The 23,576-nt window shown below is 41.0% G+C and overlaps 1 protein-coding gene across 2 annotated transcripts in view; it reads left to right on the top strand.

The window, feature by feature from the left end:
* Positions 1-6,909: 6,909 nt before the first annotated feature.
* The window catches only part of SELENOT (selenoprotein T), a 30,323-nt gene continuing 13,656 nt past the window's right edge, over positions 6,910-23,576 (top strand). For both annotated transcript variants that reach the window (NR_146805.1, NM_001103103.2), the window contains exon 1: positions 6,910-7,160. Coding sequence is in view for 1 of the 2 variants with exons in the window: in NM_001103103.2 (NP_001096573.2) it covers positions 7,024-7,160 (137 nt within the window). In the remaining variant the exon portion in view is untranslated. The remainder of the gene's footprint in view (positions 7,161-23,576) is intronic.

Raw genomic sequence — 23,576 nt, 5'->3', positions numbered from 1 at the left:
TGTTGCTGCCTGTGCTCTATGTTGTTTGGCTCGTTCTCTCTCTCTCTTTTTAAATTTATTTATTTTTGGCTGTGCTGGGTCTTCCTTCCTGCACTAGTTTTTCTCTAGTTGCAGAGAGTGGGAGCTACTGTCTAGCTGAGGTGCTACGGCTTCTCATTGCAGTACCGTCTCTTGTTGTGGAGCATGGGCTCTAGAGCACAGGCTCAGTAGTTGTGGCACATGGGCTTAGTTGCTGCACAGCATGTGGATCTTTCTGGATCAGGGATCAAACCTGTGTCTTCTGCACTGGCAGGCAGATTCTTCCACTGAGCCACCAGGGAAGCCCTGGTTCATTCTCTTGAAATGCTTTATTTCCCAGGATTCACTCAATGTCCCCCCAACCCCCACCTACAATCCACATGTGTTTACTTGCCAGCCACACCCCACATGTCTGAGCCCTAGCAGTGAAAAATGAGATTTCCCATTAGCCTACTTTTGCACATCTTATTGTTTCCACTTGGAATATTTTTGTATCCTATAGCGATCCTTTGTTAAGAAGTCTTTCCTCAAGAACCCACAAGTCTAGTTATTCCTTGTGCCCTGTTCTTTTTAAAAATATTTATCTATTTGGCTGCCTCGGGTCTTAGCTGCTGCACGTGAGATCTTTTGTTGCAGCGCTTGGAATTAGTTGCCCTGTGGCATGTGGGATCTTAGTTCTCTGACCAGGAATCGAGTTTGTGTCCCCTACATTGCAAGGATGAAGATGAGATGGTTGGATAGCATCAGCGATTCAATGGACATGAACTTGGGCAAACTCTGGGAGATAGTGAGGGACAGGAAGGCCTGGCATGCTGCAGTCCATGGGGTCACAAAGAGTTGGACATGATTTAACAACTGAACAACAGCAACATTGCAAGGGGGATTCTCAACCATTGAACCACCAGGGAAGTCCCCCTTGTGCCCTGTTTCTGTGCTATGTCAAAGTTGTTTATAATGATTGTCTGCATCTTCATGTTGTATGTGACTTCCTACCTTTAGACACTTCTTTCTTCAGGCATGCACACGGTTACTACGTCAGTCTTCCTTAGTGCTTTGATAATGCTGCCAACCTTCAGTAGCTCCCATTTTTTTATAGGAAAAATATTTAAACTGCTTAGCCTGGCATTCAAGAACTTCCACAATCCCCCCCACCTACATTTCCATTCTGGTTTCCCATTCATCCCCTAATGAAGCCCTCTCCAGCACGGTAGTCATGCAACCACCCTGCTCCTGGCTTTTATTTACATTCTCTTTTCTTCCTCACTATTTAAAATCTTTACCATCCATGACATACACACATTCAAACATTATTTGCTGTGTCAGTAATGAATTAATAAATAAAAAATAATAAAGGTAAAGCCCCAGGCACTCAATAGATAGTAGTTGATATTATTTGTTCTCATTTTATTCTCACTGTTACTATTTCAAGAAGTCCATAGTTACCTGGACTACAAGGACTGATGACAGTTCTTGCCTTTGCCAATCCCGGCTAAAAACAGAAGAGTCTGACAGAGTAATAACTGATTACAATGATGCATAATGACTAGGTAGGAGGTCAGAGCTGCGTGCCTCAGGGGTATAGTGCAGGAAGGGTTAAGGGCAAACGTCACTGAACAGTGAATTGGCCTTGAAGAGTAAATAGAAAGTTTTTTATTTTTCTTTGTAAAAGTTTTGCACATTTCATTTTAGATTTATTCTAGGAAGTATTTGTAAAAGATACCTTTTTAAAATTTTTGTTGCTGTTTAGTCACTAAGTTGTGACCCTTTTGCGACCCCATGGACTGTAGCCCAGCAGTATTCCCTGTCTATGTGATTTCCCAGGGAAGATTGCTGGAGTGTGTTGCTATTTCCTTCTCCAAGGGGTCTTCTTGACCCAGGATTGAACTCACATCTCCTGCATTGGCTGGTGGATCCTTACCACTGAGCCACCAGGGAATTTTTTTTTTAATTATATTTTAAAATTGTTGATGAAAGATTGTGCCCTGCCCTCTTCCTGTCTCACTAAGATGTATGACTTGTTTTAGTCAGAGTGAACTGAAATAACTATTCAGAAATGTTTTCAGACTTTCACTACATTCTTAAAAAACAATTTTTAATCATGTGTTTCATTCAAACTGTTGGATATGAGAAACTGTTGTTGTTCAGTCACTAGGTCGTGTCTGACTATTTGCAACCCCTGAACTGAGGCACACCAGGTTTCCTTTGTCCTTCACTATCTCCCAGAGTTTTTTCAAACTCATGTCCATTGAGTCAGTGATGCCATCCAGCCATCTCATCCTCTGTCACCTCCTTCTCCTCCTGCCCTCAATCTTTTCCAGCATCAGGATCTTTTCCAATGAGTCAGCTCTTTGCATCAGGTGGCCAAAGTATTGGAGTTTCAGCTTCAACATCAGTCCCTCCAATGAACACCCAGGACTGACCTCCTTTAGGATGTACTGGTTGGATCTCCTTGCAGTCCAAGGGAGTCTTAAGAGTCTTATCCAACACCACAGTTTAAAACTATCAATCCTTCGGTGCTCAGCTTTCTTTATAGTCCAACTCTCACATCCATTCATGACTACTGGACAAACCATAGCCTTGACTAGATGGACCTTTGTTGGCAAAATAATGTCTCTGCTTTTTAATATGCTGTCTAGGTTGGTTATAATTTTCCTGCCAAGGAGTAAGTATCTTTTAATTTCATGGCTGCAATCACCATCCACAGTGATTTTGGAGCCCAAGAAAAGAAAATCATTGTTTCCACTTTTTCCCCATCTATTTGCCATAAAGTGATGGGACCAGATGCCATGATCTTAGATTTTTGAATGTTGAGTTTTAAGCCAGCTTTTTCACTCTCACCCTTATCAAGAGGTTCTTTAGGTTCCTCTTTGCTTTCTGCCATTCAAGTGGTATAATTTGCATATCTGAGATTGTTGATTGGAAATCTTGATTCCAGCTTGTGAGTCATCCAGCCCAGCATTTTGCATTATGCACTCTGCATAGAAGTCAAATAAGCAGGGTGACGATATGTAGCCTTGACATACTCCTTTCTTGATTTTGAATCGGTCCATTGTACCATGTCTGGTTCTAACTGTTGCTTCTTTTCCTGCATACTGGCTTCTCAGGAGACAGGTAAGGTGGTCTGGTATTCCCATCTCTTTAAGAATTTTCTCTACTCTATTGTGATCCACACAGTCAAAGGCTTTAGCATAGGTAATGAAGAAGCTATTTTTTGGAATTCCCTTGCTTTTTCTACAGTCCAACAGATGTTGCCAATTTGATCTCTGGTTCCTCTGTGTTTTCTAAATCCAGCTTGGACATCTGACTCATGGACGTACACATTTATTGAGAACTAGAAAGGCAGAGGAACCAGAGATCAAATTGCCAATATCCGCTGGATCATAGAAAGAGCAAGAGAGTTCCAGAAAAACATCTATTTCTGCTTTATTGACTATGCCAAAGCCTTTGACTGTGTGGATCACAATAAATTGTGGAAAATTCTGAAAGAGATGGGAATACCAGACCACCTGATCTGCCTCTTGAGAAATCTGTATGCAGGTCAGGAAGCAACAGTTAGAACTGGACATGGAACAACAGACCGGTTCCAAATAGGAAAAGGAGTACGTCAAGGCTGTATATTGTCACCCTGTTTATTTAACTTCTATGCAGAGTACATCATGAGAAACGCTGGGCTGGAAGAAGCCCAAGCTGGAATCAAGATTGCCAAGAGAAATATCAATAACCTCAGATATGCAGATGACACCACCCTTATGGCAGAAAGTGAAGAGGAACTAAAAGGCCTCTTGATGAAAGTGAAAGAGGAGGGTGAAAATGTTGGCTTAAAGCTCAACATTCAGAAAACGAAGATCATGGCATCCGGTCCCATCACTTCATGGGAAATAGATGGGGAAACAGTGGAAACAGTGTCAGACTTTATTTTTGGGGGCTCCAAAATCACTGCAGATGGTGACTGCAGCCATGAAATTAAAAGATGCTTCCTTCTTGGAAGGAAAGTTATGACCAACCTAGATAGCATATTCAAAAGCAGAGACATTACTTTGCCAACAAAGGTCCGTCTAGTCAAGGTTGTGATTTTTCCAGTGGTCAGTATGGATGTGAGAGTTGGACTGTGAAGAAGGCTGAGCGCTGAAGAATTGATGCTTTTGAACTGTGGTGTTGGAGAAGACTCTTGAGAGTCCCTTGGACTGCAAGGAGATCCAACCAGTCCATTCTGAAGGAGATCAGCCCTGGGATTTCTTTGGAAGGAATGATGCTGAGGCTGAAACTCCAGTACTTTGGCCACCTCATGGGAAGAGTTGACTCATTGGAAAAGCCTCTGATGCTGGGAGGGATTGGGGGCAGGAGGAGAAGGGGATGACAGAGGATGAGATGGCTGGATGGCATCACTGATTCGATGGACGTGAGTCTGGGTGAACTCCGGGAGTTGGTGATGGACAGGGAGGCCTGGCGTGCTGCGATTCATGGGGTCGCAAAGAGTCGGACACGACTGAGCGACTGAACTGAACTGAGAACTCATACCTGATGCATTTCATTAATTATGATATCTGGGCTAAATGATTCAAAATGACTAAAATTTATTAATTCTGAGGCTTTATTTTTTCAAAAATATGGCCAAATTTTCCATTGGTATTCCCAATACTCTTCTCCAAATCATCTGAAGCCCAGATACTATAATAATTTTCCTAAAACCCTCTTACTGAGACTCTCCTTGATTTCCTGCAGTGTGTGCTGCATTGAATAATAAATGAAACTTTACAAATTCCTGGTGTAATCTTGACCTTAAGGTTTTCTGTGACGGGACCTAAAACAGATATCAACCAATGGCAATGGATTATTTTTTATTTTGCTTTTGATTTTAGTCCTTTTTGTGTCCCCAACTTCTTGGTTGCAGAAAGTAGGCTTCATTTAGCCTCTTTGACATTCCCTGAGTTCCAAAGAGCAGATTCAAAAGGTTGCTGTCAGGGAAGTTAGAGAATGCAGAAACCAGAGAAGTGCAGTCAAGAAATAATGCAGGGTGGTGGTCCAGTGGTTAAGAATGCACCTTGCAATGCAGAGAACTATGATCCTGCATGCCTTAGGCCAGCTATACTAGAACGCCACAATTGCTGAGCTGTTGTGTGACGACTGGAGAGTCCTTGAGATGCATTGAAAGATCCTACACGACGCAGTGAAGATCCAAGTGCCAGCACTAAGACTGGACGCAGCCAAGAAAAAAAAAGAAAAGAATCTGTGCAGCCACAACTGTGTGGTCTTGGGAAATAGGCAGAGACTACAAGGCCCCTACTCAGGTGGAGGATGGTAATTTAAGCCTGAGCCCAAGATTCCTGGTACACCACCCTGTTACCTCACCACCAACCAATCAAAAGAAAGCCACCCACCCTGAGGTTTCACCCCAAATTTTGCCTATAAAGCTATCCCCCACAACCATCGAAGATTTCAAGATTTTAGGCACAAAGCACTCATCCCCCTTGTATTGGCCCGTTTATAGTAAATGCTGCGTTTTCCTTCACTACAGTCCACTGTTAGTAGCTTGGAGTGAGCAGACCCATTTGGTTCAGTAACAATTTGAAAAATTAACAATAAAAATAAATACTAAGACAGGAGAAATGTGAACAGTGGATATTTTGTCAAAGTGAAAGTGAAGTCGCTCAGTCATGCTGACTCTTTGCAACCCCATGGACACTACCTTACCAGGCTCCTCTGTCCATGGGATTCTCCAGGCAAGAATACTGGAATGGGTTGCCATTTCCTTCTCCAGGGGATCTTCCCGACCCAGAGATCGAACCCAGATCTCCTGCATTGCAGGCAGACGCTTTAACCTGTGAGCCACCAGGGAAGCTCTTGGGATATTTTGTTATTAAGCAATAATTCATTTTTTACAGTGGGATAATGGTATCGTGATCAGTTCCTGCTCCCCTCTCCCCCAGCTGGTTATTTTTTAGATATACACCCTTAAAAATCTATAGATGAAGTTATTTGTCTCCGACTATCTTCCCTTTGGGAAAAGCAGTTAGAGCTGTACTACAGACAGTTAAGATTGTCAAAATGCCAGTAATTGTTAACGGTCGTTAATGAGTAAGGTAATTATTCTGTTCTTCTATATGATTTTGGGAATTCCCTGGTAGCTCACTTGGTAAAGAACCCCTGCCTGCAAGAGACCAGGGTTCAATCCCTGGATTGGGAAGATCCCCTGGAGAAGAAAATGGCAACCCACTCCAGTATTCTTGCCTAGGAAATCGCATGGACAGAGAAGCCTGTTGAGCTACAGTCCATGGGATCACAAGAGTGGGACACGACTTAGCAACTAAAACCACTATATGATTTAAGTTTTCCAAAGGTCTTTTTTTTTCTTTTTGAAAGATTCCTTTAGGAAAGAGCAATATTGCAAGGAAATTCAAACAAAAGGCCATAGCACGCGGCCAGAAGGAGTGAAGCATTCTTGTTCGGAAGGCAGCTGCTACTGCTAAGTTGCTTCAGTAGTGTCCGACTATGTGCGACCCCATAGATGGAAGCCCACCAGGCTCCTCCGTCCACAGGATTCTCCAGGCAAGAATACTGGACAGAGTTGCCATTTCCTTCTCCGTTCGGAAGGCAGGGGCTTTCTCTTTTAGCTCCCACACCTGAATCAAGACTGTTAAACACGTGTTTTTAAACGTCTCGGGGAGATAAATGTCTGAATTAAATTGTATGCAGAATTCAGTTGTGTCACGAGCTTTCATTAACAGGCTCCTCTGACGTCCCACCGGCAGTAGGTCTCTCCCTACTCCTCTCATTCCATCCCAGAGTCTCCCGCGCACCCAACATGGTGGGTCAGGACAGTAAAATGGGTCAGCTCTCCCTCTCACAGCCTGCGCGGGCGCCGGGATGCGCATGCGCATTGCTGCTTCCCTCGTCGACCTTGGCGGATCGCGTTTGCGCGGTGGGGATCAGTTCCCAGCACCGGCTCCGTTTCGGGCTGCCTGCGGTCTCAGTGTGAGGGCGGTCGAAGGGGCTGGCTCGTTTAAGATGAGGCTTCTGCTACTTCTGCTGGTGGCGGCGTCGGCCGTGGTCCGGAGCGATGCCTCGGCCAACTTGGGCGGCGTGCCTGGCAAGAGATTAAAGATGCAGTACGCCACGGGGCCTCTGCTCAAGTTCCAGATTTGGTGAGTAGGAACGCCGGCTCCCGGCCGCACCTCTGCTCGGCCCCTCTGGACTACGCGAGGCCCCGGATCCGCGGCCTAGAGGGCTGAACCTTCCCCGGCCCGGAAGAACGGCGCCAGCAGCCTTCCGCCGCCTGTCTCCTCCCGGTCTCTTCCCGGGGATGGCCTGTCCGCCCTCCTTGCCTCCAAGCACAGCCGCTCACTTTATTATGATTTTTTTTTGTTCCTCGAATGAATGGGATGGAGATGGAGGGTCGGGGAATGGTAAATACTGAAAGGCGAAGGCTTGGGGACACTTGTCAGTACGGAGAACCGGTCGGCGGCGTCACGCCACGGCCATCCGGCTGCCTTGCGGAGGTGGGTTATGTATGAGTCGGCGCTGTGTCAGCGCGGGAGCTCCAGCGTTTGCCACTGGGTTCACTTTTCCTCTCGCCTTTCGTGGGTTACGCCTGGCGGCCTCGCTGCCCGGCTAGACGAAGGTTAACTTGAGTCATTGGAGGGATCCCGCGAGGGACAGACGTCTTTTTCTCCAGCATCCGCCAACGTGACTGTTGGATGAGGGAGTAGGGATTCTGATAGCTGATGGGCTTGGATAGGGAAGCTGATCTCCGTTTGCAATTTCCAAAATGTTTTTGAAAAGGAGCACGTTGCCCTTCTGACATACGTTCACTTCCAGACAACTGCATCTTCTCCAATCCCCTTACTCCCTGGAGTTTCTTGCTCTGGCATCTCTCTCCACCTTTCAGATCTCTTCGGCCTTAACAGAAGTAGTAAAAACAATCCCTCATCCCCCCAAACCCGGCAGTTTTTGACAGTTTTCTGTAAGTTTGTTGTTACCTAGTTAAGTGTTAGAAGCAGAATAGCAATGCATGTGATAAGGTAAGTGGTGTTGGGAAACGTTTGAAAGGCTCCGATGAAAAACAAAAACCAAAATTGTAAAATTAGAATCCTGTATCTCAAAAGATGTTTTTTTTTTTCTTCCCTCAGAATAGGGTGGTCAGATTAGTAAATCTGAAGAATCCTGTTATTTTTGAATACTGGTGTTGGCCTTAATACATTTAAAATCAGTTTTTTCAAGCTTCATGTATTAATATAAGTGTACTAAAATTTAGATTTTCTGCTTATCCAATTAGCTTTTTGCTCAATCTTAAAGACTAAGCAATTCTTTAAAATTAAATCAATTTAAGTGACATTTAAAGAAAGTCAGAAAATAAGATTTTTGAAGTGAAAACTAAAACCTTGCTTCCTCTTTCTGATTGAAAAAAAGCTTCCTGTAGTGTTTACTGTGTGCCTGGCATATATCATTGTATTTCATCTTTCATATGTGATACTGTAAATGGGAATTTTGGCTTGACTCCCCCCCTCCCCGTCCCTTTTTTTTTTTCATTTGAAAGTGGCAGTCTTCTTACTAACTTATAAATATTATTAAGGATTAAGTGTGATACTTTTGGATTTAAGTAGTTAAAAAAAAGACTGCATTTTCCAAGTTAAGTAATTTTTCTATTTGTTATCTCTGGGTTTCATTTGTGCTCTTCAAAAATATTCTTTTACAGTTGCTTATATTGGTTTACTTGTCACAGTAATTTAACAAATGTACCTTCCTCTTAGGTACACAGCAAAATTTTGAAAATGTATAAGTAAATGTAGGGAAAGACATTCCGTTCTTAAAATTAAGCTTCAAAAAAGTCATAAGTACTTCAGTTGAACTTCTTTTTAAAAGATTATTTATTTAATTGTATTTGGCTGTGCTGGTTCTTAATTGCTGCACGGGCTTTGCCTTAGTTGTGATGAGTAGTGGCTGCTGTCTATTTGCGGCGTACGGTGTCTCGTTGCGGTGGCTTTTCCTGTTGCAGAGCACAACAAGAGAAGAGCACTGGGCCTTCCGTAGTTGCAGCTCCCAGGCTCTAGAGCACAGGCTCGGTAGTTGTGGCGGGCTTCGTTGCTCCTTGGCCTGTGGGATCTTCCTGGATCAGGGATGGAACCAGTGTCTCCTGAATTGGGAAGCAGCTTCTTTACCACTAAGCCACCAGGAAAAGCCCTCAGTTGAACTTTGTTACTTAGTTTTTGTTTCCTTTTGTTCTTTAAGTAGAGAAGTACAGACTTGTCCTAAATTCTTTTGCAGTGATCCTAAGCATGTTACATACAAAAATACTTCACTCTAAAAAAAAATCTGTATATGGCAGAAAAACCTGTCAATATGCCCTGTGCCCTTTTGTGACCCAGCAATCCCACTGCTGGGCATACACACCGAGGAAACCAGAATTGAAAGAGACGTATATACCGCAATGTTCATTTCAGCATTGTTTACAATATCTAAGACACAGAAGCAACCTAGATGTCCATCGGCAGACAAATGAATAAGGAAGTTGTGGTACATATACACAATGGAATTACTCAGCTATTAAAAAAAAACAGAACACATTTGAATCAGTTCTAATGAGGTGGATGAAAACTGGAGCCTATTATACAGAGTGAAGTAAGTCAGAAAGAGAAGCACCAATAGTATATTAATGCATATACATGGAATTTAGAAAGACGGTAATGATGATCCTATATGCAGGACAGCAAAAGACACACAGATGTAAAGAGCAGACTTTTGGACTATGCGGGAGAAGGTGAGGATGGGGTGATTTGAGAGAATAGCATTGAAACATGTATGTTACCATATGTGAAATAGAGGACCAGTGCAAGTTCAATGCATGAAGCAGGGCACTCAGGCCAGTGCACTGGGACAACCCAGAGGGATGGGGTGGGAGAGAGGGGGAGGGGACGGTTCAGGATGGGGGGACACATGCACCTGTGGCTGATTCATGGCGATGTATGGCAAAAACCACCACGATATTGTAAAGTAATTATCCTCCAAATAAATAAATAAATTAAAATATGCCCTATGCCCTACCAAATACAGGTAAATTTAGCTTGTTTGTTACTTTTTCCCCCTGAGACTAATCTGTATATAGTAAAGTGAATCTTTGGTTTCTGATTTTGATAGAATCTCTTGGGCATTTATTTGCAAGTTTGTTTGGGAAAAGAAGGAAGCTAAGACAAGGATAAATCTGTGAAGACTCTTTTAATTCCATTTAAAATCAAAGTGCTGTAAAGTGCAACTTTTCATTAATTACCAGTTTTAACAGAGAACTCTTTTTTCCAAAACTTTAAACTTTTGTTTTTTCAAACTTTAAACTTTTATTTTGTATTGGTGTGTAACCGATTAACAACGCTGTGGTAGTTTCAGGTGAACAGCAAAGGGACTCAGTCATGCATATACATGTATCCATTCTCCCCCAAACCGCCCAGGCTGGCACATAACATTGAGCAGAGTTCCATGGCTATACAGTAGGTCCTTGTTGGTTATCCATTTTAAATATAGCAGTGTGCACATGAGCTGTTTTCCCCTTCCTTTCCATTTCTTTTGCCTTTTAGTATTTTATATTCCTTATGAGTACTCTTTCTTTAACTCAATATATCATCTGTTAATTGTGGCACTTTTGTAATTGCTAATAGAACAAGATAATGCATAATGGAATTGAAGAGAGAGAGAGATCAAGCATTCAGAGTAGCTTCAACAAACTTCCTATTCTGTTTTCATGTATTTTTTCAGTAAATCTTCATTCAAGACCCGCTTGTGCCAAAGGCTAAAGATAACTTGGTGAACAGGGCAGATGTGGCTCCTCTCAAAGCCTACTGAGAAGCACAATATAACTGAATGTTTGGTTTATTACATCAGTTGATCAAGCAGTTGAAGAAGATGCATGTAAGGATGTTGCATATTCGGAGGAAAGTTTATACTGTTTACTTGGACGTTTAGGCATTAAGCATAGAAAAGGAAGTTTTCTGATCCAACCTTAAGATTCCCTTATCACATTTTTTTTTCCTGTGATTTTTGTGTAAATGTATTCTGACAGGTACTGTTTGGCATGTTCGTATGCATGCTTTTTTCCTCCCATATATGTGAATTAACATGTAATCATACTTCCAGCATAGTATCAGTTGTTGCAGTTTAAAGAGATTACTATCTGCAGCTCTTCGTGGTTAATACTTAGTCAACATTTGACAATTGATTTTCTAAGAATAGTAGATTAAAGTTAAGATTTCAAAACATAAGCAGAATGCATCAGAATTTTCCAATTTTTGTTAAAGAACACACTGCTATAATTTTAGGACAACCAATTTCTAAATGGAGTTTTAAGAAGTAAATGGAACAATTACTAGAAGACATTTTAAATGAAATTTATGCCAATTTTTAGCCTTTGCTTTCATAGTATAGAGGCAAGAAAGTAAAGACCAAACACTGATTTGGATGTTAATATTGATCAAGATTAGTAAAATGCTGAATGGAGGAAATCTGAGAAATTTTGAGTTATAGTTTTTTAGACAAATATTTGTATGTTTAACAAATAGTTGAGCCCCAGGTCTATGCAGGTGCTTTGTTTGGTGCTGGGAGTTCAGTTCAGTGCTCTCATAGATGTTAAAGGCAAGAATAGAAGGCAGTCATTAATCCATGACAACACATAAAATTATCGTTGTGTTAATTGCAATCAGATCAGATCAGTCACTCAGTCGTGTCTGACTCTTTTTGACCCCATGAATCACAGCACGCCAGGCCTCCCTGTCCATCACCAACTCCCAGAGTTCACTCAGACTCACGTCCATAGAGTCAGTGATGCCATCCAGCCATCTCATCCTCTGTTGTCCCCTTCTGCTCTTGCCCCTAATCCCTCCCAGCGTCAGAGTCTTTTCCAATGAGTCAACTCTTCCCATGAGGTGGCCAAAGTACTGGAGTTTCAGCTTTAGCATCATTCCTTCCAAAGAAATCCCAGGGCTGATCTCCTTTAGAATGGACTGGTTGGATCTCCTTGCAGTCCAAGGGACTCTCAAGAGTCTTCTCCAACACCACAGTTCAAAAGCATCAATTCTTCGGCGCCCAGCCTTCTTCACAGTCCAACTCTCACATCCATACATGACCACTGGAAAAACCATAGCCTTGACTAGACGGACCTTTGTTGGCAAAGTAATGTCTCTGCTTTTGAATATGCTATCTAGGTTGGTCATAACTTTCCTTCCAAGGAGCAAGCGTCTTTTAATTTCATGGCTGTAGTCACCATCTGCAGTGATTTTGGAGCCCCCAAAAATAAAGTCTGACACTGTTTCCACTGTTTCCCCATCTATTTCCCATGAAGTGATGGGACCAGATGCCATGATCTTCGTTTTCTGAGTGTTGAGCTTTAAGCCAACTTTTTCACTCTCCTCTTTCACTTTCATCAAGAGGCTTTTTAGTTTCTCTTCACTGTCTGCCATAAGGGTGGTGTCATCTGCATATCTGAGGTTATTGATATTTCTCCCAGCAATCTTGATTCCAGCTTGTGTTTCTTCCAGCCCAGCATTTCTCATGATGTACTCTGCATAGAAGTTAAATAAACAGGGTGACAATATACAGTCTTGACGAACTCCTTTTCCTATTTGGAACCAGTCTGTTGTTCCATGTCCAGTTCTAACTGTTGCTTCCTGATCTGCATACAGATTTCTCAAGAGCAGATCAGGTGGTCTGGTATTCCCATCTCTTTCAGAATTTTCCACAGTTTATTGTGGCATAGTAAATAAAGCAGAAATAGATGTTTTTCTGGAACTCTATTGCTTTTTCCATGATCCTGCGGATGTTGACAATTTGATCTCTGGTTCCTCTGCCTTTTCTAAAACCAACTTGAACATCAGGAAGTTCACAGAAGTTAATTGCAATAGGAAAGTAATGTAGTATGAGAGAGACCTAGTCACAGGATCAGGGAAGGTTTCCATGAGAAAATGTACTTTGAACAGAGATTTGAAGGTTAAAATATATTTAGAGAGCACTTTTGAGCAATAACATGTTCGGTGGCCTTATGATAGGAGAGAACATAATTTCTTGAGGCCAAGGCTCTTGACCTCAAAGACTAGATAGAAGGTGGCACAGACCTTGGAAGGTCTGGAGGGCCATGTTAAGGAAAAATCAGTAGGTATCACTGTGGGAAAGACATTATGTGTGTTAGTCGCTCAGTCAGATCTGACTCTTTGAGACCCCATGAACTGTAGCCTACCAGGCTGCTCTGTCCAGGGATTCTCCAGGCAAGAATACTGGAGTGGGTTGCCGTTTCCTTCTCCAGGGGATCTTCCTGACCCAGGAATCGAACCTGGGTCTCCTGCATTGCAGGCGGACGCTTTACCGTCTGAGCTACTAGGGAAGCCCCTTACAGGGGACAAAAAATAGATACAGGGAGACCATTTAGGGGGACTCTTGAAATTGCCCAGGCAAGAGACAGTGGAGCTTGGAATAGAAAGGTGGTGGCAGAAGTAAAGGGATAGGTCTAAGAGATCTTTCTGAGATTAAGTTAGTTCCTAGTGATTATATATTTGAGGGGCTGGAGAGGTGGCATGGAATGAGAGGTGTCAAAGGTGGCTTCTCAGTTCTGGAGCAATGTCTAATGATAAATGGTATAAGGAAATAATAGTTTTTTGCAGATTTGTGTGTGTGTAGTGGGAGAATGAAAGGGGAGGAATCCTGAATTTTTTTTTTAACTGAAGTGTTAGGTTACAATGTTGTGTTTAAAGTGTACAGTAAAGTGATAGATATATATATATATTATATATATTTTCTTTTTCAGATTCTTCCCCATTATAGGTTGTTATAAGATATTGAGTGTAGTTTCCTGTGCTATACCTGTTTTATATTTAGTGGTACATATATGTTAATCCTAAACTCTTAATTTACCACCTCCCCATCCCCTTTGGTAACCACAAGTTTGTTTTGTTTGTTCAGTTTTAAAACTAAAAACAGAGTCGCCAGGGCAAAATCCTACAAAGAAAGTTTCACTTCTCCCAAACAGTCACAGTAACTGAAACTAAAAACTTAAAATAGCAGGGATTATATTTCTCCAAAGTTAAGATATGATAGATTGTAAGATACACCATTATTTTATGCAGCACTCAGAAGGGAAAAAATATGGCCATTTAAACTGTGACACACTAATGATTATGAGATAAATTTTGGTTTTTAGAAAGATGCTGAAAGGGAAGAATGAACTACTTGGAAGCAGTGAAATAAAGGAGTAATAGGAAGTTGATCCAGATAGTAGAGTAGTGGTAGAGTGCTACAGAGGGAAGTAAAATGGTAGCGGTTGCACCTGCCACTGTGGTATATGTTTAAAGTTGTATAGAATTTAGTCATCATTTTGTTTTGACCATTTTGAAAATAAATAGCAGGAGCTAACTGAGTGCTGCGCGTATAATAGTTGTTTCTTCTTAATAATGAATGAAGTACTTTAGTTCAAAGCATTTAAATGTAAGTAAAATATGAATGGTTTTAAGATTTTATCTCCTTACAGAAAATTAGAGCATTGTTTCCTTACAGTTTGCCATTAAGGTAAGTGGTAGCCAAAATCAAATTTAATATATCATTTAGAAACCTCATAAATTTTGAATGGTGTAGTTACTGGGAAACTGAGCATTTACTGGACCAGCAGTTTGGAGGTCTAAAAAGGTCTGCCTTTTTATCTTCTGCATCACTTAGGGGAAATTATATATCTCTTTAGCTCTCAACTTTTTCTTCTGTACAATAAGGATGTTGGTTGTATTCTAGTTACTTCTTTTTTATTTATTTTTATTTTTTAAAATTAATTTATTTTCATTGGAGGCTAATTACTTTACAATACTGTAGTGGTTTTTGTCATACATTGACATGAATCAGCCACGGGTGTACCTGTGTCCTGAACACATCCTGAACCCCCTTCCCACCTCCCTCCCATCCCATCCCTCAGGGTCATCCCAGTGCACCAGCCCTGAGCACCCTGTCTCATGCATCGAACCTGGACTGGCGATCTATTTCACATGTGATAATATACTTCAATGCTATTCTCTCAAATCATCCCACCCTCGCCTTCTCCCACAGAGTCCAAAAGTCTGTTCTTTACATCTGTGCCTCTTTTGCTGTCTCACATATAGGGTCATCATTACCATCTTTCTAAATTCCATATATATGCATTAATATACTGTATTGGTGTTTCTCTTTCTGACTTACTTCACTTTGTATAATAGGCTCCAGTTTCATACACCACATTAGAACTGATTCAAATGCATTCTTTTTAGTAGCTGAGTAATACTCCATTGCGTGTATGTACCACAACTTCCTTATCCATTCATCTGCTGATGGGCATCTATATGTACCACAACTTGCTTATTCATTCATCTGCCAATAGACATCTAGGTTGCTTCCATGTCCTGGCTATTGTAAGCAGTGCTGTGATGAACATTGGGGTACATGTGTCTCTTTCAATTCTGGTTTCCTTGGTGTGTATGCCCAGCAGTGGGATTGCTGGGTCGTATGGCAGTTCTATTTCCAGTTTTTTAAGGAATCTCTACACTGTTACTTCTAATATTCTATTAAGTACTGTTAAGAAACTTAAAGGAAAAAAGTGAAAGCATGTATGTATGTCTCCTTTACATCTTTGTCATGTAAGAGTGTAGTTGGAGTCCTCTAGTTCATCTCATTGATATTCCCTGCTTTCCAAAAAGGAAAATCATGTTTTCAAATACTTTATCTTGATTGAGATGCAGCCTGAAATTGATCAGAAATCGTGGCCACGTAGATTTTAGCAAGAACTGATAATCAATCCCTTAGTTTTTTTTAATTTGTTTTTTGATTGAAGGACAATTGCTTTACAGAATTTTGTTGTTTTCTGTCAAACCTCAACAAAGTCCTTGGTTTTTAATGCCCCCTTTTTCATACCACTTGTTTTCTTTTTCTGTTCAGTTTTTAGGAAGACATGATTTTTTTTTTTAAACTGCAACATTTAAAAACCAGTTGTCTGGTAGGAGAGACAGACATATAAACAATATTACAGTCAAATATTCTGTTCTGAGTGTTCTAAAAGAAGTCTTAAAAACCCAGAGGGAAGAAAGATTACCTATTCAGGAGGTTGGAAGGCTTTGCAGAGAAGGAAATGAAATCTTGAAGGGTATGCAGAAGTCTATCAGGAGATACAGAAGATGAGCTTTACTAGCTAGAGGAAGAACACATGCAAATAAAGCCTGACTCAGCATGCAGGCAGAGTACACAGGAAATAAGGAGAGCTGGGGTCAGATAATCTGTTAAAAACACCCAGCACAGTATATCTGCTACTGCCGTTTATCAAGTGCTCATTATGTAATTTATTGTTTGTATTCTTGTTAATGTTATAATGGTAACTTCAGTAAATAAACCTTTGAAAGCTTTACTTACTGGCTTTCACCTTTAAAAAAATTAAGATAGATTACTGACAGTTGATGCTGAAAGCTTAGCTTCTCTGTACACTGCTGCTGAATTGAATCTCAAAGACAGAGTTTTGGGTGAAGTAGAAAAGGATCTGCCTACCAAATAGGAAATGTGGGTTTGATCCCTGGGTCAGGAAGACCCCCTGGAGAAGGAAATGGCAACCTTCTCCAGTATTCTTGGTGGGAAATCCCATGGAAGAGGAGCCTGATGGGCTAGAGTGCATGGGGTCGAAATAGAGTCAGACACAGCTTGGCAACTGAACACATCAGTTTTATTGGTTTGCCAGGCAAAGGAAGGCAGAGCAGACTCCTGCTTTGTGTCCCAACCCAGGGGGATTTCATGAGTTTTATACAGTAGTTCTGGATGGGGTTGCTGACAGGATTAGGGTGTGTGCAGGGCTCCAGGTGGTCTGGTTGAGCTTCTGTGGTCTCTTAAATCTCACCTCGGGTGGTTTCCTTTCCTTATAAGCAAGCACCAGAGTGCTTGCTTTAGAACTGGTGCCCTTTGGAACTCAGGGAGTGTCCTGGAGGGTGGAGTCTTGGCTACAAGAAACAAGGGACAAAAAGGCTTCTGTGCCCAGAAGCCCCACAGGTTCCTTCTCAGTTTCACTATGAAAATAACTTGTTTGTTGTAAAAATAATAAAAAAAGAAAGTATATAGAAGAAAATGAAAAACACTTGTAGCTCTTTGATAACATTTTGAAGAATCTTCCTTCAAGCTGACTCTTCACAGACACCTGCTATATTTTATATTAATGAGTTCATAGTTCATAGTTGTATGGTTTTATGAAATTTGCCTTCCCCTCCATCACTTATCTGTTCATATCAGTAAATACTGTTCTGTATCAACAGGCATGCTATGCTATACTAAGTCGCTTCAGTTGTGTCCGACTCTGTGTGACCCCATAGACGGCAACCACCAGGCTCCCCCGTCCCTGGGATTCTCCAGGCAAGAACACTGGAGTGGGTTGCCATTTCCTTCTCCAATGCAGGAAAGTGAAAAGTGAAAGTGAAGTCTCTCAGTCGTGTCCGACTCTTAGCAACCCCATGGACTGCAGCCTACCAGGCTCCTCCATCCATGGGATTTTCCAGGCAAGAGTATCAACAGGCATAGTATTCCATAAGATAGGTATTCTTTTTGTGTTACTCACGTAGTCGTGTCAGACTCTTTGTGACCCTATGGACTGTAGCCAGCCAGGCCCCTCCGTCCATGGAATTCTCCAGGCAAGAATACTGGAGTGGGTTGCCATTTCCTTCTCCAGGGGATCTTCCTGACCCAAGGATGAAACCTGGATCTCCTGCATTGCAGGCAGATTCTTTACCATCTGAGCTATAGGAAGTCCACAGCTATTCTTTAATTTATTTAAGCTACTCAGTCTTTTGTTTAACATTTATGTTTGACCTAATTATTCTTTTTTTAGAATGTATTTATTTTTGGCTGTACTGGGTCTTCATTGCTGCCACAGGCTTTCTCTAGTTTCGGTGCACAGGCTTCTGGTTGCAGTGGCTTCTCTTGTTGCGGAGCATGGGCTCTAGGGCACGTGGGCTTCAGTAGTTGTGGTGCCTGGGCTTTGGAATCTTCTTAGACCAGGAATTGAACCTGTGTCCCCTGCATTGGCAAGTGGATTCTTAACCACCGGTCCACCAGAGAAGTCCTATGTTGGTCCTAATTTTTCATAAAATTACTTTGTTAAGGTGACTGTCAGTTATCTAGTGTACTTGTCCAATCATTTCCATAAACTAAATCCATATAAGTAAAATATTATGGTTACATTAATGGGTATCACATTTAAAATTTTGACATAGTTAAACTAGGTAATTCTCTTACTAGAAGATCTTACAGTGGGTTGGGTTTTTTAGAATTCTCTAGTTTATTTCTCTGTAATCAGAGAACGTGACATTTGCTGTCATGTTTTATTCCATGGACGTACTGAGGACTTAGCCCTTGGAGACAGCCTCTCATCAACAAGGGACTATTACGAAGAGGTAGGGGAGGAACCAGGAGTTTTTGCAGGAAAAAAAAAAAATTGGTTATCAGAGTGTCAGATTACTGGAAGAAATGAAAGAATGAACGAAAGAAAAACCTCTCAGGTTAATGAATTTAGCGCTTTTCTATATGTGGGAAGTTGCAAGAGTCTGGGCTTACTGAAATTTCTTTGATATGTACTTTAACTGTCTAGGTCCAGTATCCTGTTTTTCTCCGTCCCTAATCCCCTCAGGGCGCGCAGCTGGGGGTGTCTTCTGTGGCTGATGGCTTAATGGTTGCAGCATGCTTTGCTGACTGAGATAGCTGATGACATTCTTCATCCACATACTTATTGGGCTTTCTTTGTGACCAATTGTGATCAATTGTTGTAAATATTCTGTGGTCTCTCAGGGTGTTTTCTATAGGAAAGAGACCTGGTTTATCAATAAACCCCCTCTATTGATGATACTACTCAGATCTGTAATTTTTGTGTATTATTCACCTATTACTGATTCAGTTTTTCACCCATCAGTTTACTTCTTTTAGGGCCTCAAATATATATATATTTTTCTTCTGCTTTTTGGTTTCACGGTTTCTTACAGTCCTTCCTTATCTCTTTTTATCATTCTTTTTTTCTTCTTGCAGAATGTTTTTGGATGTAGGCTTTTATTTTGAATCTTTTTTTTTTTTTGCTGTTTCTACTCTGAAGTTGTGACAGTTTTTGCATAGTCCCTCAGGTGTTTCATTTTTTTCATTCCTGTTTCTCAAGCAAGACAAGGAAAACAGCTTCAGATATTATCAATTGATGAATTGTATCCTCTCCATTAGACTGTTACCAGCTTACTCTCTTTTCTTCATTAGAATGTTGCCAGCATCACAACAGCATAGATCTTTGTCTATTTTGCTTGCTGCTGAATATCTAGAACCTAAAACAGTACCTGCCATCAGGCAATATTTATCGAAAAAATGAATACAATCCCGTGGTAGGCCACTCAGGTCATGACATAATCTGTCTTCTCCCCCTGACCCCCATTTAAAAATTTCTAACTGGAGTGTTGAGCAGTGCTAATATTGTTCCTTTCAGTTGGATTTTTACCTGGTTGGCCTCTACTTCAGTTTGGTAGCTTTTAGGCGTAGAATGTGATACATGTAAAACATCAGTTTTGAATGTACTCCATACTCAGTAACCTTTTTTACCTGGCTGCCATCTTTACGGGTGGGGCTAACCTTCCAAAATTCATTGTGTTATTGTCTGTCATCTTTCTGCTGCTCTCATTTCTGAGATACCCCTACTACTTATCCTGTTGGTGGTTTTCTTTCTAAGGTTCCTGTTTGTGGTTTTCTTTCTAAGGTTCCTGGCCTTATGGTAAATAGATGGGGAAACAGTGGAAACAGTGTCAGACTTTATTTTTCTGGGCTCCAAAATCACTACAGATGGTGACTGCAGCCATGAAATTAAAAGACGCTTACTCCTTGGAAGGAAAGTTATGACCAACCTAGATAGCATATTCAAAAGCAGAGACATTACTTTGCCAACAAAGGTTCGTCTAGTCAAGGCTCTGGCTTTTCCTGTGGTCATGTATGGATGTGAGAGTTGGACTGTGAAGAAGGCTGAGCGCCGAAGAATTGATGCTTTTGAACCGTGGTGTTGGAGAAGACTCTTGAGAGTCCCTTGGACTGCAAGGAGATCCAACCAGTCCATTCTAAAGGAGATCAGCCCTGGGATTTCTTTGGAAGGAATGGTGCTAAAGCTGAAACTCCAGTACTTTGGCCACCTCATGGGAAGAGTTGACTCATTGGAAAAGACTCTGATGCTGGGAGGGATTGGGGGCAGGAGAAGGGGACGACAGAGGATGAGATGGCTGGATGGCATCACTGACTCGATGGACGTGAGTCTGAGTGAACTCCGGGAGTTGGTGATGGACAGGGAGGCCTGGCGTTCTGCGATTCATGGGGTCGAAAAGAATCGGACACAACTGAGCGACTGATCTGATCTGATCTGATCTGATTCTAATATCTGAAATCAGTCTACAGCATGCTGGTAAAAGCATAGGAGTAACAGGAAAGCAGTAAAGCAGCCTGGAGACATCTCTAGTTTGGCCAATGAATTAGCATAGAACACAGTGTTGTTTTTTTCCTAATCATTCTGACAACTTATAAAAATGCATTGAGGATGAACTTTATGGCATGTGAATTATACCTCAGTTTAAAACAATGTATTGAAAAGAATAAAAGCATGAAATTATGTGAAATATTTTAAGTTGAGACAAAAATTCTTGCAAAATGCAGGTGAGTTGCCATTTATTGAATGCTTTCATCTAATCCCTTTTACTGAATGGCTATATATCTTATAAATCTGTTGATGAGAAATGCTTTCCAGATTAAAGAGATAAAATCCCTTCCCCACAAAGAGCTGAGGAACTTATACAATTTATTAGTTCTTTATGGAATAGTCTGCAGCAAAAGATTTCCTGAAATGTTATGCCAAAGGTATAGGGAAACTAGAAACTAGTCACCTCAAGAATAAGACACAAAGACTAGAGAGAATAAAAACAGATCTTTTATTGAATTTTATGTTTGTCAAATCTTTGGAATAAACTCAAGAAACCTGGAATCTTAGAAGCTTTGTTAGGTGTATTTTGTAATCCTAGGTGTTTTTACTGTGGTGGCCATTGCAGTGTTCTGAGAGTTAGGCAAGTGGAATGGATATCATTTGGTTTCATATAATACCGTTCTTAAAACCTGGTAAGCTCATACCTGTTTAAAAGTTTTGCAACTTTTAAAAATGCTGAGCAAATTCTGGTCTCTATTTTGATCTTCAGTCAGAGTGTGTATGCACTCTTTTTTAATTGAAATACAGTGTAGTTAATTTATAGTATTTTGGGTGTACAGCATAGTGGTTCAATTTTTTTTTAGATTCTTTTCCATTAGAGGTATTACAAGATAATGAATATAATTCCCTGTACTATACAGTAAGTCCTTGTTGTTTTATCTGTTTTATACATAGTAGTGTTTATCTGTTAATCTCAAATTCCTAATTTATCTCTCTCCTGCTTTTTGTCTTTGGTAGCCATAGGTTTGTTTTGTATGTCTGTGAGTCTTACTTTTGTTTTTTGCATCATTAATTTGCATCTTTTTTTAGATTCTTCCTGTAAGTGGTATCATATACTTGTCTTTGTCTGAGTTAACTTCACTTAGTATGATAATTACTGGGTACATTCATGTTGCTGCAAATGAAATTGTTTTATTCTTTTTCCTGGTTGAGTAATATTCCATTGTATACAGGTACTACATTTTCTTTATCCATTCATCTGTCAGTGGACATTTAGGTTGCTTTCATGTCCTCACTATTATAAATAGTGCTGCTATGAACACTGTGTAAGCATTCTTGTTTGTAGTTTTTCTTAAAAAGCATTTATCAGGTTTGTCTATTCACCCCAAATATCTTGTTTCTTATATGGTTTATAGAACCCCTTGTTCAGATTTCATTGCTTAAAGCAGTTAGCGCATAGCAGGGGATGCACTAGACAAATGTCTATTACTAGTTTGTCTACTAAAACAGAACAAGGAGAAATAAAGATTACTTGTAAAAATGCAGTTTTCAATGATCAGTGAACTGTTGGACTGGTCAGTGCTGTTGATAGTTATAAGACGTGGTATTTACCAAATACCTTCCTGATTTTCTGGGTTCAGCACAGGGGAAATATTAGTTGGAATTCCTAGAATGCAAGAAGAGAAACCTAATTTAAACTGGTTTAAACAACATAGTTGGAAATCCATTTAAAATGACTAAAAGAAGAGTACAGAATCCAAAGGCAGGAAAGCCACTGTGCCTCAGGATGGAGCTAAATGTAAGGCTGAACCGTCTGAGGGGACTTTGCTCACTCGTCCCCTGGCTCACACTTGTACTTTTCTCAGTAAAATATTTTATTTTTTTTCTCTTTGAAGATTGATTTATCTCCTCTCCCTAGTCCTTTTAAAAGATTACCCCTCTCTACCCACAACAGCTCTGATTAAATGTTCACCTGTCTGGAGAGAGTTCCCTTTTAAAAAAATATTTTTTATTTATTTGGCTGTTTTGGGTCTTCAGTCTTCATTGGTGCATGTGAACTCTTAGCTAGTGGCATTTAGTTCCCTGAGCAGGGGTCAAACCTGGGCCCCCCTGCGTTGGGAGCACAGATTCTCAGCCACTGAACCACTAGGGAAGTCCTGATAGTTACTTTTTAAAATCCTGGTTCTTCATTTTTAGAGAGGGCACTCAGGTCTTCCTGGGACAGGTTTGCATTTCTGGAACATCAGATATTGGGAGGAAGTTGAGTTTTATTGTAGAAACAGGAGCCAATCCTATGTGTGGGTAGTTGATGATTGGAGGGGAGATTATTCTGAATAAAAGAGGGGGAGGGTGGTAAGTTCAAGAGATGCAAAAAAGAGAAAGAACTCACAAGGTTTTATTTTATAACAACAAATAGCTGAGATTTTGCCCTGTTTTCCTTTAGTAAGGAAATAGGAGGGGTAGGTTTTGATGTAAGCAGGCATTTGACTACAGTTACGGGCAGATGTTGGTATAGAAAAGGAAAAGTGGGATGATTGGTACCATGAATTAGACTGAAACACGATGGACTGAAAAAAGCACAGAATGTATTTGAAACAGCATGCTGCTGCTGCTGCTGCTAAGTCGCTTCAGTCGTGTCTGACTCTGTGCGACCCCATAGATGGCAGCCCACCAGGCTCCCCCGTCCCTGGCACCCGACTCCAGTACTCTTGCCTGGAAAATCCCAAGGACGGAGGAGCCTGGTAGGCTGCAGTCTATGGGGTTGCGAAGAGTCGGACACGACCCAGAGACTTCACTTTCACTTTTCACTTTCATGCTTTGGAGAAGGAAATGGCAACCTACTCCAGTGTTCTTGCCTGGAGCATGACCATTCCTAAATTTCCTTTCTGTTCATTACAGAAAGGATCATCTAGTTTGTATGCAGGTTCTTTCTTTTACAAAATTAATCTTTGAGAAGTACTATGTGAAATATTTTAAATTTAGCAGTTGCAAAAGTTGCTTCTTATTGTAAGGTATTTTTGTATCACAAGGAAGAGATTTCAAAGTGATTATATGTTTAGTTGCTAAGTCGTGTCCAACTCTTTTACGACCCCATGGATTGTAGTCTTCCGGGCTCCTCTGT

Source organism: Bos taurus, chromosome 1 (assembly GCF_002263795.3).
Source record: "Bos taurus isolate L1 Dominette 01449 registration number 42190680 breed Hereford chromosome 1, ARS-UCD2.0, whole genome shotgun sequence".
NCBI classification, from domain to species: domain Eukaryota; kingdom Metazoa; phylum Chordata; class Mammalia; order Artiodactyla; family Bovidae; genus Bos; species Bos taurus.
The sequence above is the reverse complement of the archived record's forward strand: the minus strand, read 5'-3'. Positions and strand labels throughout refer to the sequence as shown.